The 15,035-nt window shown below is 43.8% G+C and overlaps 1 protein-coding gene across 1 annotated transcript in view; it reads left to right on the forward strand.

The window, feature by feature from the left end:
- CNTNAP2 (contactin associated protein 2) overlaps positions 1-15,035 on the forward strand; it is a 2,342,027-nt gene that overhangs the window by 2,097,788 nt on the left and 229,204 nt on the right. Inside the window, exon 19 of the mRNA XM_042248972.2 lies at positions 7,910-8,146. Within this exon, the coding sequence (XP_042104906.1) occupies positions 7,910-8,146 (237 nt within the window). The remainder of the gene's footprint in view (positions 1-7,909; positions 8,147-15,035) is intronic.

Genomic DNA, 15,035 nt, shown 5'->3' on the forward strand with positions numbered 1-15,035 from the left:
CACTCAGAGGACATAGGAAATTCATGCAGTGATAATGAACTTTAAAAAGATCCATCCTATTGAATGATGTTACAAATGAGAGCTCGGGAGCATTATCTGAAGAAGCAGTCCTCCAAAGCCCCGCTCTAGAGTGTGGATAAACATTTTCAGGTATGCCCTCCAATATCCAACTGACAGAGGCATCCCAGATCAGCACTTGTCAATCACACAGCTCTACGCTGAGTAACGTAAGCCCACATCCTTGAAGTCCCTCCACTACTAAAGAATCTGGGCCATTCTGAGGTCCTCAGCTTAACCAGATAGCTGGGTTTTTACTTAACACATCTGTACTGACACTACAGGGTTGTTTTTTTTTTCCCATGTTCAAGTTGACAGTCAAGACCTAAGAGACAATGTTAACATGGAAAACAAACACGGTAGGCGCAGCATCAGTCACTCTGGGGGCCCAGCCTGTCCAAGCACCAAACACACAACTGCTTTTGCCCCCTAACCTGCACGGCCAGGCCTGACTGCACTGAAGCAGAGCCAGGGTCTGGGTGGCTCACCTGGATGCAGGAATCTCAGCTCTGTTTCTTACCTGTATTTTATGCCAGCCAGTCATGCACTCAATGCCTCTATGCCAACTCAGGTGGTACAGTGGTAAAGAATCCTCCTGCCAGTACAGGAGACCCAAGTTCAGTTCCTAAGTCAGGAAGATCCCCTGTAGAAGGAAATGGCAACCCACTTCAGTACTCTTGCCTGGGAAATCCCATGGACAGAGGGGCCTGGTGGGCTACAGTCCATGGGGTCACAAAGAGTTGGACATGACTTAACAACTGAGCACATGCCTGCTCACAGCTCCGCAAGTCCAGATACAGACCCCCACAGCGGACAGGAGAAGAAAAACACTTACCTAACCCTGAAACTCCCAAGGAAATAGTCCAATTAGACAATAGGGAAGTGGACTCCAAGGTCACTCTCTCAGGCAGGCCTGGACCAGCCCAAGCTTGAAGTTAACCCTTTACTCACTGTACTGGTCTGCTCAGTCTGCCCAGAGAAAATATCACAGACTGTGGCTTAAACAGCAGAAATCCATTTCTCACAGTTCTGGAAGCTGGAAGTGCAAGATCAAGGTGCTGGCAGGGCTGGTTTCTCCTGAGCCCTTGGCTAGCTCACCTGTCTTCCCACACGCCCGTTTTCTATGTGCCTGCATCCTGGCACCTCTTCCTCTCCTGACAAGGGACACCCCTCAGAGTAGATTAGGGACCACCCTCGTGTCCTCATTTACTCTTAGTTACCTCTTTAAAGGTCCAACCTCCAAATATAGCCACGGTGGGCGTTGGGGCTTCAACATAGGAAGTCTGGGGTGATAAAATGCTCACGGGGTCACAAAGAGTCAGACACGACTGAGCAACTGAACTGAAGACACTCATGATGCCTCTCATCAGATTTGTGTACTGATCTTAGCCATATTTAATTTCCAACTCTGTGCTTCTACAGAATTTTGTCTCTACTGAATAATAGGAATAATAATAAACATCTACCATTAACTGAGCATTAGTACAGAGGGGGGGTATCCTTATTACTGTTATTAATATGACCCTGGCTTCCCAGATGGTGCTAGTGGTAAAGAATCTTCCTGCCAATGCAGGAGACATGAGACATGTATTCAATCCCTGGATTAGGAAGATCCTCTGGAGGAGGGCATGGCAACCTGCTCCAGTGTTTGTGCCTGGAGAATGCCATGGACAGAGGAGCCTGGCGGGCTGCAGTCCAGGGGGTCGCACAGTCAGACCTGACGGAAGCGACTTAGCATGCAGCATGCATGCAAGGTGAACATGTTTGTCAGTTTCATACATGAGGAGACTGAGGCTCAAAGAGGAGCTGGGAAGATCGAGCAGGGAGCCGCAGAGCTAACGCCCAGGTGTAGATCTCTGTGAGCACAGTCCGTGGTCTCCTCACTTGTTTGCTGCCCCTCCTGTGTCACGTGGTACCTCACAGCACAGCACGGCTGTGATCACATTTGTATCAACCTGTGGGCAACAAGTATGTCTCCTCTGTCTGTTTATTTATTTTTTAATGTGCTTTTTTGGCTGCGCTGGGTCTTCATTGCTGCACGTGGGCCTTCTCTAGTTGCAGTGAGTGGGGGCCACTCTTCATTGTGGGTAACGGGCTTCTCATAGCAGTGGCCTCTCTTGTTGTGGAGCACGGTCTATAGAGTGTGGGTTCAGCAGTTGTGGCACATGAGCTTAGTTGCCTCACGGCTCTGGGATCTTCCCCAACCAGGAATTGAACCCATGTCCCCTGCACTGACGGAGATTCTCAGCCACAGGACCAGCAGGGAATTCCTCCTCCCAGTGCCTTAACACGTGAGCTGGTGGCTTTGCTTCTCTTGGCAGTTCTTGTCTCACCTCCTTGCCCTCACCACCCTCCACCTGCCTGCAGGGAAGTGCCCCCTTACCTCTGTCTTCCCAGGGGTATTGCCCTTGGATACTCTTTCTGACAGTTTCTCAGTGGGATGTGCCCTAAGGGCTCTATTTAAAACAGAAATCTCCCTGGGACTTCCTTGGTGGTCCAGGGGTTAAGACTCCACCCTTCCATCCCTCCCATCCCTGGTCTGGGAACAAAGATTCCACATGACACAGCCAAAAAGTAAAAACAAATAAATAAAATAGGGGTCTTCCCCACCCCACTCCAGATCCCACTTAACCCACACTGACTTCAAACATAGGATAACTTACTGGACTTTTTGTTAAATGTCCTTCTCCCTTGGCAAGAATGTGAGCTCTGCAAGGGCAAAGACTTGTGTGTGCTTTGTGTCACAGTACCTTCTAAACATCTAGACGAGGCTTAGGAGCCATAAAATTAATACTTATTGAACGGATAAATTAGATTCTGTGTGTGTGAGCTTTGGGGAAGTTTCTCTCTATGGCGAGTGACTGACCTGTCTCTCAGGGCACAGATGCTCTGGAACCCAACTTAGCTCCTTAGAAAACTATTAAGCTCCTAGTTTGAGGACAGTGTCTTTTAGCATTCCTCCTGATCATTAGTTTCACCTTTTATGTTTAATTTAATACCTGATTATTTTGCCCCAATCTTCTGTACCTTTGATGACTGTATTATTCATTATGAGTAGTTACAGCATTTTCATAATTAATCTTTAATTGCAATACTTGAATAGCATTTCACATGGAAAATGATTTACAAATTAAACCCACGTCTCCCCTTGGGTAATTATCAGAGGTCTGACTAATGTGCGTGAGGCCCTCACATGGCAGGGGGCTCTCTTCAATGACAATGTGTTGATTTTCTAATTAATGAAGGTTAAGTAGCATTTTTGCTTGCAGACCTACAATTTAAAATTTTGACATTTGTCACCAAGACAGACTTCTGTAGAGCATACAACTTGAACTCAAATAATTATCACTGGTTCTAGGGCGTTAGCATCTTTTGCATAATATTTCATGACCGTTTTCAGGACAAAAGATTTTTCTTCATATTGACTAGGTCAGTAAAAGTACTTTCCAGCTCACTGACCCATTTCATAAATCAGGGACCATCTGAAAAAAGAATGTAAGTTATTTGGTTTTCCTTTATAGAGAGGGAAATGGCATTTCACTTGCCTTCTTTATAAATTAAGAAAATAATATAAAACTGTATTTAATAAATGCAACAAATACAAATTAGACTATAGCCATATGTTATGGTCAATTAAGGAAAGAAGGAGGGGAAGGTCAGGCAGCAGTGAAAAGAGGGAAAAGGAAGCAAAAAGGAATTTAGGAGAAATTGAGAGTAATTTGCTGAAATGTAGAGAGGGAGACGCACAAGCCTACAGGGAGAGATTGTACGTCACGGACCAGAGTAATTCATGGCTGGAAGAACCAGAGACATCCAGTGCAGCCTCCTTTATGGAGAGGAAAGACTGATGCTGAGAGAGGGATGCCGCGATTTGATTGGAGCCACAGAGCTGACAGAAAACAGTCAGTGGCCAATAGGGAGAGAGACATACAAACACAAAGGCAGGAAGAAAGACTGGTGGGTGTAAGAACTTAGAAAGAGCAGGTCCAGAATGAACCAAAGAGGCTAAATCCTCTCACTGAATGAAGTTTGTCTACATACAGAATTAAGCATATACACATATATCTAAATATTTATTTTGATACAATTAAACTATGACTTAATCTATACATACCTTCTCTGACAACTGAAACTTACTAAATCTCCATTTTTATCCGATTGTCATTTAGCGTCTTTTAATAAGTTCTTCAAACTCTCAACTATTGCTGACACCCTTAAATATGAATTACTTCAAAATTAATATATATCCCAAGTATGAATGTATCTATCCCAAGAATGAAATGTTAAAAGAAGTAAAATCATAAAAGTTCTAGAAGAAAATATAGTTGAAAAATTATATTATTTTGGATTAGAAAAAGTTATTATAAGCCTAATATCAAAGGTAGAAATCATAAAAATAAAACAGATAGATGTGACTACATAAACCTCAAAACCTTTCGTAGGGAAAAAGAAGCATTATGTACAAGTTAACAGGTGCAAACTGGAAGGATGTAGTTGCCAAATTTATGACAAAAAATTAAAGCCCCAAATATTGTTATCACTCAATAAGAAATGTATCTTCTCCTGTAGTGTAGTGTTAGTCACTCAGTCATGTCTGATTCTTTGCGACGGTAACCCACCAGGCTCCTCTGTCCATAGGATTCTCCAGGCAAGAATACTGGAGTAGGTTGCTATTCCCTTCTCCACTTCCCCTCAAAAAACAAAGATCATGAAGAAACCAAAAAATAGGAATGAGAAAAAAAATTATTCAACTCGCAGTATTGAAGCAACGCAAATTAAAAGAATGAACTCTTTCCCTGCCCTCCAGCCTATAAATTTGAAAAGATTCTGCTTAGTATTAGAATTGTTGTGGAGAAGATAGGAGTCTGATACCCTACTGGTGAAATATAATACAAATTGATAGTCTTTTAAGAGGGAAATATATTGTAAATGACTTTAAAATGTATTTTCCCTTGTATCCAGCAATTACACGTCTGAGAATTAATTCTAAGGAAAAACTGGACAGCATGTAAAGGTTGTTACAAGGCTGTTTATTACAGTATCATATATGGTGGAAATTGGAATAAGCTGCTTAAAGCCCAAAGGTAGGGGAATGACAAAATAACTTATAGTGTTTTGCAGGATAGGCTGCTGTGCAGATGTTAAACAAGATGTTCTCTTGGAATATTTATTGCTGGGGAAGTGTTTTATGATATGTTAAATGAGAAAAGCAAATTTCAAAGCAATGTGCATACGCCGCTTTTTCCTTTGTTTTATTTTTTACACATAGGTATGTTCATAGATAAAAGAGAGAAAAGCTATTTGCTAAGAATGAAGGTAATTCCATCTGACTAGCATTACAGATTCTCTTTTTCATTTTGCTTATCAGTGTGTTTATGGTCTCCACAATGAAAAACTATTATATTTGTAACCAGGGGAAGGAGAGGCAGACATCTAAAAACATAGATTTAAATTTTTCAGCATATTTTGGCAGGATATAATTAGTTTAATTGAGTAGTGATGGAAATTTAAATGATGAGGCATTTATTGAACAAAAGGCCCTTTGGAAAAACCCTTATTGCAAGAACAAAAGCCATAGCTGATAAAACGATAGATGCCAAATGGAATTTTTAGCACACAAATGGTGACTCAGGGATTGAAATCCTTCCAGATCATAGCAAAGGCCCAAATTCCCCACAGCCCAGAAGTGTGCAGAGGAGCGGATGAGCAGATTGCAAAATGGGAAATCCTTCAAAGTGGTTGTTTTTAGTAACTTCTTTTGCCATCTACTCTCCCACAGCTTTGATCGAAATGGGCATTGGACTCCCTTCAATTAATCCTCTTCTATTTAAATATTTTATTAAAAGGAATAATCCCTGGAGAATCATCACTCAAATCTCAATGCTACCCAGTGAGAGAACCGCAAGGCTTGGGTTTACAAAGATAGTAGTGGAAGTCATTTGCTGTTTCATGGCTGAGGATACGCAGGCATAAACAAAGGCTAATCCATCTCTGCAATGAAAGCCTCTGGTCCACAAGCCCTGTCTGTTGAGTCGTATAATTGCACACTTTTTCTCAAGATACTGGAATAAGTGATCAGAATCCATCTCCAGTGTGCAACCTTACCCAAAGTCTGCCAGTCCTATTGACCATGCTGTCTTTAAAGACATCCAAATATACACCTCAGAAACATGTATGTTTGTGACCCCCAAATATGTTCTTCTGTATTAGTCGATCATCACAGAACAGAGTCTAAGACCACAGCTCAAGAATAAGGCAGAGCTGACAGTGCCCTGGCACGGCAGTTATGAGTCCTTAAGTACAGGACTTCATGTCTCTAAACCTCAGTTTTGTTATCCAAATAATTAGGGCAAGATAACAACATATGGATGTGAGAGTTGGACTGTGAAAAAAGCTGAGCACCGAAGAATTGATGCTTTTGGACTGTGATGTTGAAGACTCTTGAGAATCCCTTGGACTGCAAGGAGATCCAACTAGTCCATCCTAAAGGAGATCAGTTCTGGATGTTCATTGGAAAGACTGATGTTGAAGCTGAAACTCCAGTACTTTGGCCACCTGATGCGAAGAGCTGACTCATTGGAAAAGACTCTGATGCTGGGAAAGATTGAGGGCAGGAGGAGAAGGGGACGACAGAGGATGAGATGGTTGGATGGCATCACCGACTCAATGGACATGGGTTTGGGTAGACTCCAGTAGTTGGTGATGGACAGGGAGGCCTGGCATGCTGCAGTTCATAGGGTCACAAAGAATTGGATACGACTGAGCGACTGAGCTAACTAACAATGCCTACCTTTCCCAGTTGTTGTAAGAATCAGGTGACTATCATACATAAGGTGCCTAGTAGAATACCTACTACATTACCCTCAATAAAAGAGTAACTTTCACTTTATTAACCATATCTCTTTCTTTCTAAATCCCCATCAGATTTCTTTTAATAAGTTTAACTCTTATCATTGTATTTAATTTCCAGAAGAGCTGTTAGTCTAAAACCCAGGCACATTTATAAATTTGAGTTCCTCTCTTTTTGTACCAGCTGCTTAAAAAATCATAGCAAAGGTTATTATAGACACAATCCACTTGTGATATATTAACAATTCTCCAATGAATTCTGCTATGAAATTTGTTAAGAATATTTTAATATTTTCATGCTCCTAAACCTCTAACTCCATAACTTACTCAGAAAATCACAATGAATTTGCTTTTTGTGTTACGTGTCTTGAAATGGCAGTTAAACAAAGGCAATAAAATCTAAACTGACCTGGTAATAAATGTGGTATAGCTGACTTCTGTATGAAATCGTCAATTCCAATTTCCAACAACCCCAGACAAGAAGCTCTGGGACTCCTTAACATGAATTTCAAAGCAAAGCTTTTCTTCAGACAAGAAGAACCAGGACTTACAACCACATTCCAAACGGGTGTACTTCTTCTGACTAATTGACTTGTTAACTATGCTAATATATTCATGTCCCTCTGCCTTTTTATATCTCTTCCAGTAGATAATGCTGTGGAATGTAACACTGTGAGATTAAAAACCAAAGAACTTAGAGATTCCTATAAACTTCTCTCCTAAGGAAACCAGATTAGACTTCCAAAACAGCTTATAAAATTTGTGTGTGTCTCCAAGCATTTTAGTTCTGTAGCAAATTTATTGCTTCGCCCAAGACAGCCTCTTTTTTAAGTAGGCGTTACACCCTAAGGGGGAAAAGTTGCAAGCTCTTCTATTGACGGTAAGAGTGCCTGCAGCACTTGGCAGTCTCGTCTCCTACCACAGTGGTCTGAGGCATGAGGAATGAAATAGAAGCCGTGGCAGAGGTGACTCTGTCTGAGCTCCATGCCTTCTGTCTTCCCAGGTGGCGCTGGAGGCCAGCAGGGCTTCCTGGGCTGTATCCGCTCCCTAAGGATGAATGGAGTGACTTTGGACTTGGAAGAGAGAGCCAAGGTCACATCTGGCTTCAAATCCGGGTGCTCAGGGCACTGCACCAGCTACGGAGCCAACTGTGAGAATGGAGGCAAGTGCATAGAGAAGTACCATGGCTATTCCTGCGATTGCTCCAACACAGCCTATGATGGAACGTTCTGCAACAAAGGTAGGTCAGAACCAGTTTCCAGAGCCACGTTTAGGTATCTTTGAAGCCCAGATCATCTGTTGAATTGCTCTTCAGCTGGTACTTCACTCCAAGGGTGAAGTGTTTGGAATTCTTCCCCCATCGTAAGTAGGAAGTCCCCTAAAACAGTCCTTCATCTTTGTTGTTCATTAAGAAGAGGAAAGCTTTGAGTGTGGTGCAGAGTTTCCCCCTAAATTCAAGCAAGCTTTGAAGTGACTAGAACATTACAGAGCAAATAGCCATGTCATGCCTTAACAATGAGGAAAAAGGTAAGTAGCCATTGAAAGGGGTCCGCGATGGGCCTCCTGACCCTCTCACTCGCTTGGACCTGTGCACCGTGCAGGGACTCAATCCGTGCTGCCCAGTGCTCTTCATGTCCACTGCTAAGAAACTGAATTCAAGCTGGACTCACAAGAAAGCCCCTCTGTTCAATTCTTGCCACAATCATTTTTGATCTCTCTTCCATAGGACACCTCAGTGGCAGGTTCTCAGCCCCCACAAAGTGCAGGAATACTGAGATACTACATCTAATAATGCAGTAACATCTAACAATGTTACTGCCTTATTTCAGCCTTGAATGAGTAACCCCTAATAAGTTCAGCAAAGCCAATCAGCCGACTCCAAGAACCTGGTGTATGTGGCTGTTGTCATTCAGGACATACCCAGTGATCTTGCGTAACCAGAAGAAATTCACACAACTGGCCTGTGACTTCTTTTCCACTTGTGAGCAAGAGGGCTGGGGAGAGGCAGAGGTGACCCTCTTCTCAAGCTACAATTGAAATGCACATAACTCACTCTTCTCTTTCTAGATGAATGTATAATGTTTAGGTAAAATTTTCTGTAAATGGTTGGTGCATCTCTTTATAAGAAGCTTTACATAAGTAGCCTTTTCATACTCTCATGAATACATGGAAGGTTGTTTATGCTGGTATTATTCACACAAGATGCCACACAGAAGGAGGAATTGTCCCCTAACACTCTCTGTACATCCAGGCTACTGTCTGAGGTGCTGTCATGTAAGCATGTAAATTAGATCAGACTGGGCTTGAAGGATGAGCGTGAGACAACAACCACGGTGGAAAGGAACACCATTGCTGAATAATCCACAGCACGTTAGCACTGCTGTTACGGAACATTCTCCCACTTGCAACAATATGGTTCCATGATTTTCTGGTGTCACACAATGGGAAGGCTTTGCAGAACACATTAATTTTGCACTTGTAGAAATGACAGTCTTGCAATTACCATTCATTGTGCCTGATGCTAATTTAATGTAGTCATTCCCTTGCCAAAGTGGTGTCTGAATGCAATCAAGTGAGCACTAATGTCTGAGAGATTCCACTGCATAAGTGCCAATTTAAAGAAAATCATGAGCCCCTTATTTTTGGAGAGTTGGGTTAAGTACAGTAGCTCACACACAACCTCTGGGGGTTAATAGGCAATATTCACAAACAGAAAGACGAGAGTATATACCCTTCTGCCTTGCCAGTGCTTGACATAGAGTCAAAGAAAGCCTGTGAGTTCCCAGTGACATTATTTCAAAGAGTTTACATAGAAGATCCCTAAATATTCTCGTAATACCTGTTTAGCAGGGTGAGTTTACATTTGACTCAGTTAATGGCTTTACCAAAAAAGGTTTAAAATAGCACACTGTATTTGGAAAGTATTTGTGGGCATCCTTCTGGGTCAAGACAAGTATTCTCTTGACCAGGAGAGGATGAAGGTGGTGCTGGTTGAGAGGAATCAGAAAAGCTTCACCTGCACTAAAGGCAGGCTCATTCCCAGATGGGGTCTTCCAGCCGAGGCCTGCAGCCGGGTGGTGCCTCTGGTCTGGGTCTCACCTCCCAGAGCATCAGCTCCTGTGACCACACCCTCCAGGGGTCTACAGCCACATGACTCATCCTCCAGAGAGAGCAACCACAGTCATCTGCCTAAGAGTGAGCTGGTGAAAGTCCTTTGCAGGCAGGCTTCCTCGGGCTTCCCTGATAGCTCAGTTGGTAAAGAATCTGCCTGCAGTGCAGGAGACTCCAGTTCAATTCCTGGGTCCGGAAGATTCCCTGGAGAAGGGATAGGCTACCCACTCCAGTATTCTTGGGCTTCCCTTGTGGCTCAGCTGGTAAAGAATCTGCCTGCAATGCAGGAGACCTTGGTTCGATCCCTGGGTTGGTAAGATCCCCTGGAGAAAGGAAAGGCTACCCACTCCAGTATTCTGGCCTGGAGAATTCCATGGGCTAGTCCATGGGGTCACAAAGAGTCAGACACGACTGAACGACTTTCACTTCACTTCACTTCCTCGGCTAGAATAGCTCTGTGCTTATGATACGTGGACAGAGGTCCACAGTATTTTGCTGAGTTAATGAAATGGGTCTCAACACATCACACTCAACATGATTAAATGCCTATAATACAAAGTCTAACACACACACACAAGGAAAGCAACTGTAAGGAAACATAACAAAATATTGTGTTAGTCACTCAGTCGTGTCCGACTCTTGGCGAGCCCATGGACTGTAACTCACCAGGCTCCTCTGTCTGTGGGATTCTTCAGCAAAAATACTGGAGCGGGTTACCATTTCCTTCTCCAGGAGATCTTACTGACCCAGGAATCAAACCTGGGTCTCCTGCATTGCAGACAGATTCTTTACCAGCTGAGCCTCCAGGAAAGCCCATCAAAATATTAACTGTCATTATTCTGGGGAGAGGGTGAAAACACAAATATTTATTTTCTCTTACCTTTTTGCTGTATTTTCTAATCTTTATACAATGATGAATTACCTCTTTTTTTCCTCATTTTTGCCTCTTTTGGGGAAGAACTAAGTACTAAGAGGCAGAACCCTTACCCCATGCATTCAAGGCTGAACTACCTATGGTTAGAAAATATCTAGTTATTAACCAGAAATTATGATACCATGTAATCACACTATCTGGAATGGAGGAGCATCTCAGGTGAAAACTGCGCATAATTAAATTACCTTTGAAAAATCCCTCTCTCCACGCATTCAACAGAGCCTGTTTTTTCACAAACCTTCAAAGCAGTCACCTTTCAGATGGGCCCTGAAGGAAGGCGTGCTCTGTTGGGGCCAAGTTGTATCAAAATAAAAAACACGTGTATCACACTCAGCCAGGTGAGGGGGGCATACAGGCTTTCCAGCAGGTCCCTCCTGATGATGCTCTTTGCAGGTTTGACAGTCACTGTCAATGGCACCCCACTCCAGTGCTCTTGCCTGGAAAATCCCATGGACAGAGCCTGGTAGGCTGCAGTCCATGGGGTCGCTAAGAGTTGGACACGACTGAGCAACTTCACTTTCACTTTTCACTTTCATGCATTGGAGAAGGAAATGGCAACCCACTCCAGTGTTCTTGCCTGGAGAATCCAGAGCCTGGTGGGCTGCCATCTATGGGGTCGCACAGAGTCAGACACAACTAAAGTGACTTAGCAGCAGCAGCAGCAGTCCCACCAGTGCAGTGTAGATAGCAGACACTCCTTTCTCTCTTCTCTGAACTCTTATCAAAAAACTTCTCCTAGACCCCCTTTTTTTTTTTTTCCAAATGAATTTTTAAAGATTTGATCATCACTTAAGGTGTCAGCTCTCCCAGGGAAGAGTCATTAAACAGAAACGCTGACTGGGGAAAAGTTCGGGTTTTGGAGAGAACATGAGTGAAGGTGAAAGTCGCTCAGTCGTGGCCGACTCTTTGCGACCCCATGGACTATATAGTCCATGGAATTCTCCAGGCCAGAATACTAGTGGGTAGCCTTTCCCTTCGCCAGGGGATCTTCCCAACCGGGGGATCGAACCCGTGTCGTACATTGCAGGCGGATTCTTTACCAGTTGAGCCACAAGGCAGTCCAGAGAGCGTGAGGGCCTCCCAGAAACTCTACAACTAGACCTCATAGCCAGTGACCTCGTCTCTGCAGGTAACTGTGCAATGGCCCCTCTTCTTAGAATGCCCAGCCAATAGCCACCACTTCACACAGCGCCATCTCGTGGACGATTCCTTGGCAGCCCATTGGCTGAGACCGTAGATGCCTCCGGGAGCAGGGCAAACCCGGTTTACATGGAAGGCTTGGCTGTGGGTCTGTCATACCCAGCATTAGAGGGGACCCCCACTGAGGACCCCTGGACATGCCACCGGTTGTCTTCTCTAAACAGACCTATGCCTTCTTGGACAGTCAAACCTCAAAACGCATTTATGACTATCAACCTCAATTTTATTTCTAACCAGAAATTAACAGTCAAACCTCAAAACGCATTTATGACTATCAACCTCAATTTTATTTCTAACCAGAAATTAACAACATGATTAGAAGCAAACTCTTTCTTGGTCTTTGCTGGGTTTTCAAGCAAGAGGGAAAGGAGCAGACCTTTTGCAGCCACAGCAATTTCTGTATTAAATGTTTGTAGCTGAATACAATCACGGATTAGAATAGTGTCCCTCTCTGCCAAGTGCATGTCCACCCGGAGCCTCAGAATGTGACCTTGTTTGGAAACAGGCTCTTTACAGATGTAATTAATGTGAGGTCATCCTGGACTAGGGTGGGCCAGGAACACATGGGGCCCCCAGAAGCTCAAAAAAGCAAGGAAGGACCCTCCCCTGGAACCTTCAGAAGACATGTGGCCCTGATAACACCTTGCTTTTTACTTTGAGCCGCTATAACTGTGAGAGAATAAATTTCTGTTGTTTCAGGCCACCCAGGGTGTGAGCCATTGTTAGGGCAGTCATAGGAAATCAACAGAAGTGCATATAAAAACCTTCAGTGCTTCTTAATTCCTGTATTTAACCATGGTAACAGCTGACATTTATTGACAACTTGCTATGCGCCAGGCAGTATGCCAAGATGTTTAATTATGTTAGCATCACCTAATACTCATGACAGCCCCATGTTGGTACTATAATTATTCTCCCCATTTTACAGAGAAGGAAATTTAGGCACAAGAGGGTATTAGTCACTTGCCTGAGGTTCACATACCAGTGAGTAGCAGGACTGGGATTTATATGCAGGCAGTTTGACTCAAAGCCCCTGTTCTTCACCATCACTTTGTGTTACTGCTTCTCACCAGGGCATGGTCCTTCACGTTTGTTTAGTCGCTCAGTCTTGTCCGACTCTGTGACCCCGTGGACTATAGCTGTGAGGCTCCTCTGTCCATGGGATTCTCCAGGCAAGAATACTGGAGAGGGCTGCCATTTCCTTCTCTAGGGGATCTTCCCGCCCAGGAATCGAACCCATGAATGCAGGCGGATTCTTTACCACTGAGCCACCTGGGAGGCCTGATCCTTCATGTAGCTTCATGTGAAACTGAAAAGAGAACTCCTGGCCTTAAAGCTTTGTAGTTATTGTGATTCGGTTAAAACAAAACAAACAAACAAAAAAAACCCCAGCACATTCTTGGATGCAAATTTTATCATAAGAAGAAACAGAACACAAGATCTGAACATAACCTGTCTCTCTCTCTCTTTCTCCCTCCCCTCACCCCACACCCACACATTTAGGTATAAGCTGTAATCACTTATTGGTTTATTTCTTTAACAAACACTCAGTGAACACCTAATGTGTCTAGGCACTTTGAACGTACAGTTGAGTCTGACTGTACTGAAATTTTCAAAACATTTCGGTGGTTTACATCTACAGAACCTGGACAATCCAGTGTACACAAAAACAGGAAATGAGAATTAGCCATCATCCAGGCTGCCAGAAAGAGCTCTTCATTAGGACCTCTTCACTGGGCCAAGTTTAGCAAGAACTTATCATCAAGAGGCACAAAAATATCTCCTAATTCACTTCTCTGCATTTTTTTTTCCTGTAAAACTGTTCATGTTCCTCTTCCAAACCAGGACAGCAGCTGAAGCTTCATTGTTGTTGTTCAGTCACTAAGTCGTGTCGGACTCTTTGCGACCCCATGGCCTGCAGCATGTCAGGCTTCCTTGTCCTCCACCATCTCCTGGAGTTTGCTGAAGTTCATGTCCATTGAGCTGGTGACGCTATCTAACCATCTCACCCTCTGCCGCCCTCTTGTCCTTTCCTCCTCAATCTTTCCCAGCATCAGGGTCTTTTCCAGTGCGTGCGTATCTTTAAATCCTCGGAAAACAGTGTCTGAGTTTAGGGAGTTGTCTTTTCTTCTCAAACATCCATTTGTTTGTCACTCAGATAAAGTCCAAACTTAGAAGGACCGAGGTAACAGGACTGCAGAGACTACGAGTGAAGCAGGAGGGTCAGCAGATACAGTGCCGCCGTCGTTTACAGTCATACGAACGCACATCCCCTTCCCTGTGGTCCAGCTCGGCCTCCTGCTCGCCCTATGAGTGTCCTGACATCGACTAATTGATGCAGAGGAGACTGTTTATGGCTGACTCAAGTCCCCACGTAGAAAATGGATGAGGGAGTTAGACCTGAGTTTGAATCTAGCATCCTCACTTGCAGGTTCCATGACCTTGAGCAAATGTTTAACTCCACTTGGCCTCATCTTCAGCAATACATAACATCTATTCTTAATTCCACTGTGAGGCTCACATGGGATCATGTGAACAAATTTCCAAACTGAGAACCTGGTACACGTCAGCCAGACAGCAGGTGTCTCTTTCCATTCTCTGCATTTTCTTTCCGTGTTTGTGTTTCTGTTTTTACTTTAAATCACGTCATCCTTTCATCTGTCCCCAACAGCTTTAAATAGCAGATGCCTAACTGGCATCATTTCAGTTACCTCTGAGTGCTGGATTCAGTTCAGTTCAGTTCAGCCACTCAGTCTTGTCCGACTCTTTGAGACGCCATGGACTGCAGCACGCCAGGCCTCCCTGTGCATCACCAACTCCCCGAGTCCACCCAAACCCATGTCCATTGAGTCAGTGATGTCATCCAGCCATCTCATCCTCGGTC

Source organism: Ovis aries, chromosome 4 (genome assembly GCF_016772045.2).
Source record: "Ovis aries strain OAR_USU_Benz2616 breed Rambouillet chromosome 4, ARS-UI_Ramb_v3.0, whole genome shotgun sequence".
Classification (NCBI taxonomy): Eukaryota; Metazoa; Chordata; class Mammalia; order Artiodactyla; family Bovidae; genus Ovis; species Ovis aries.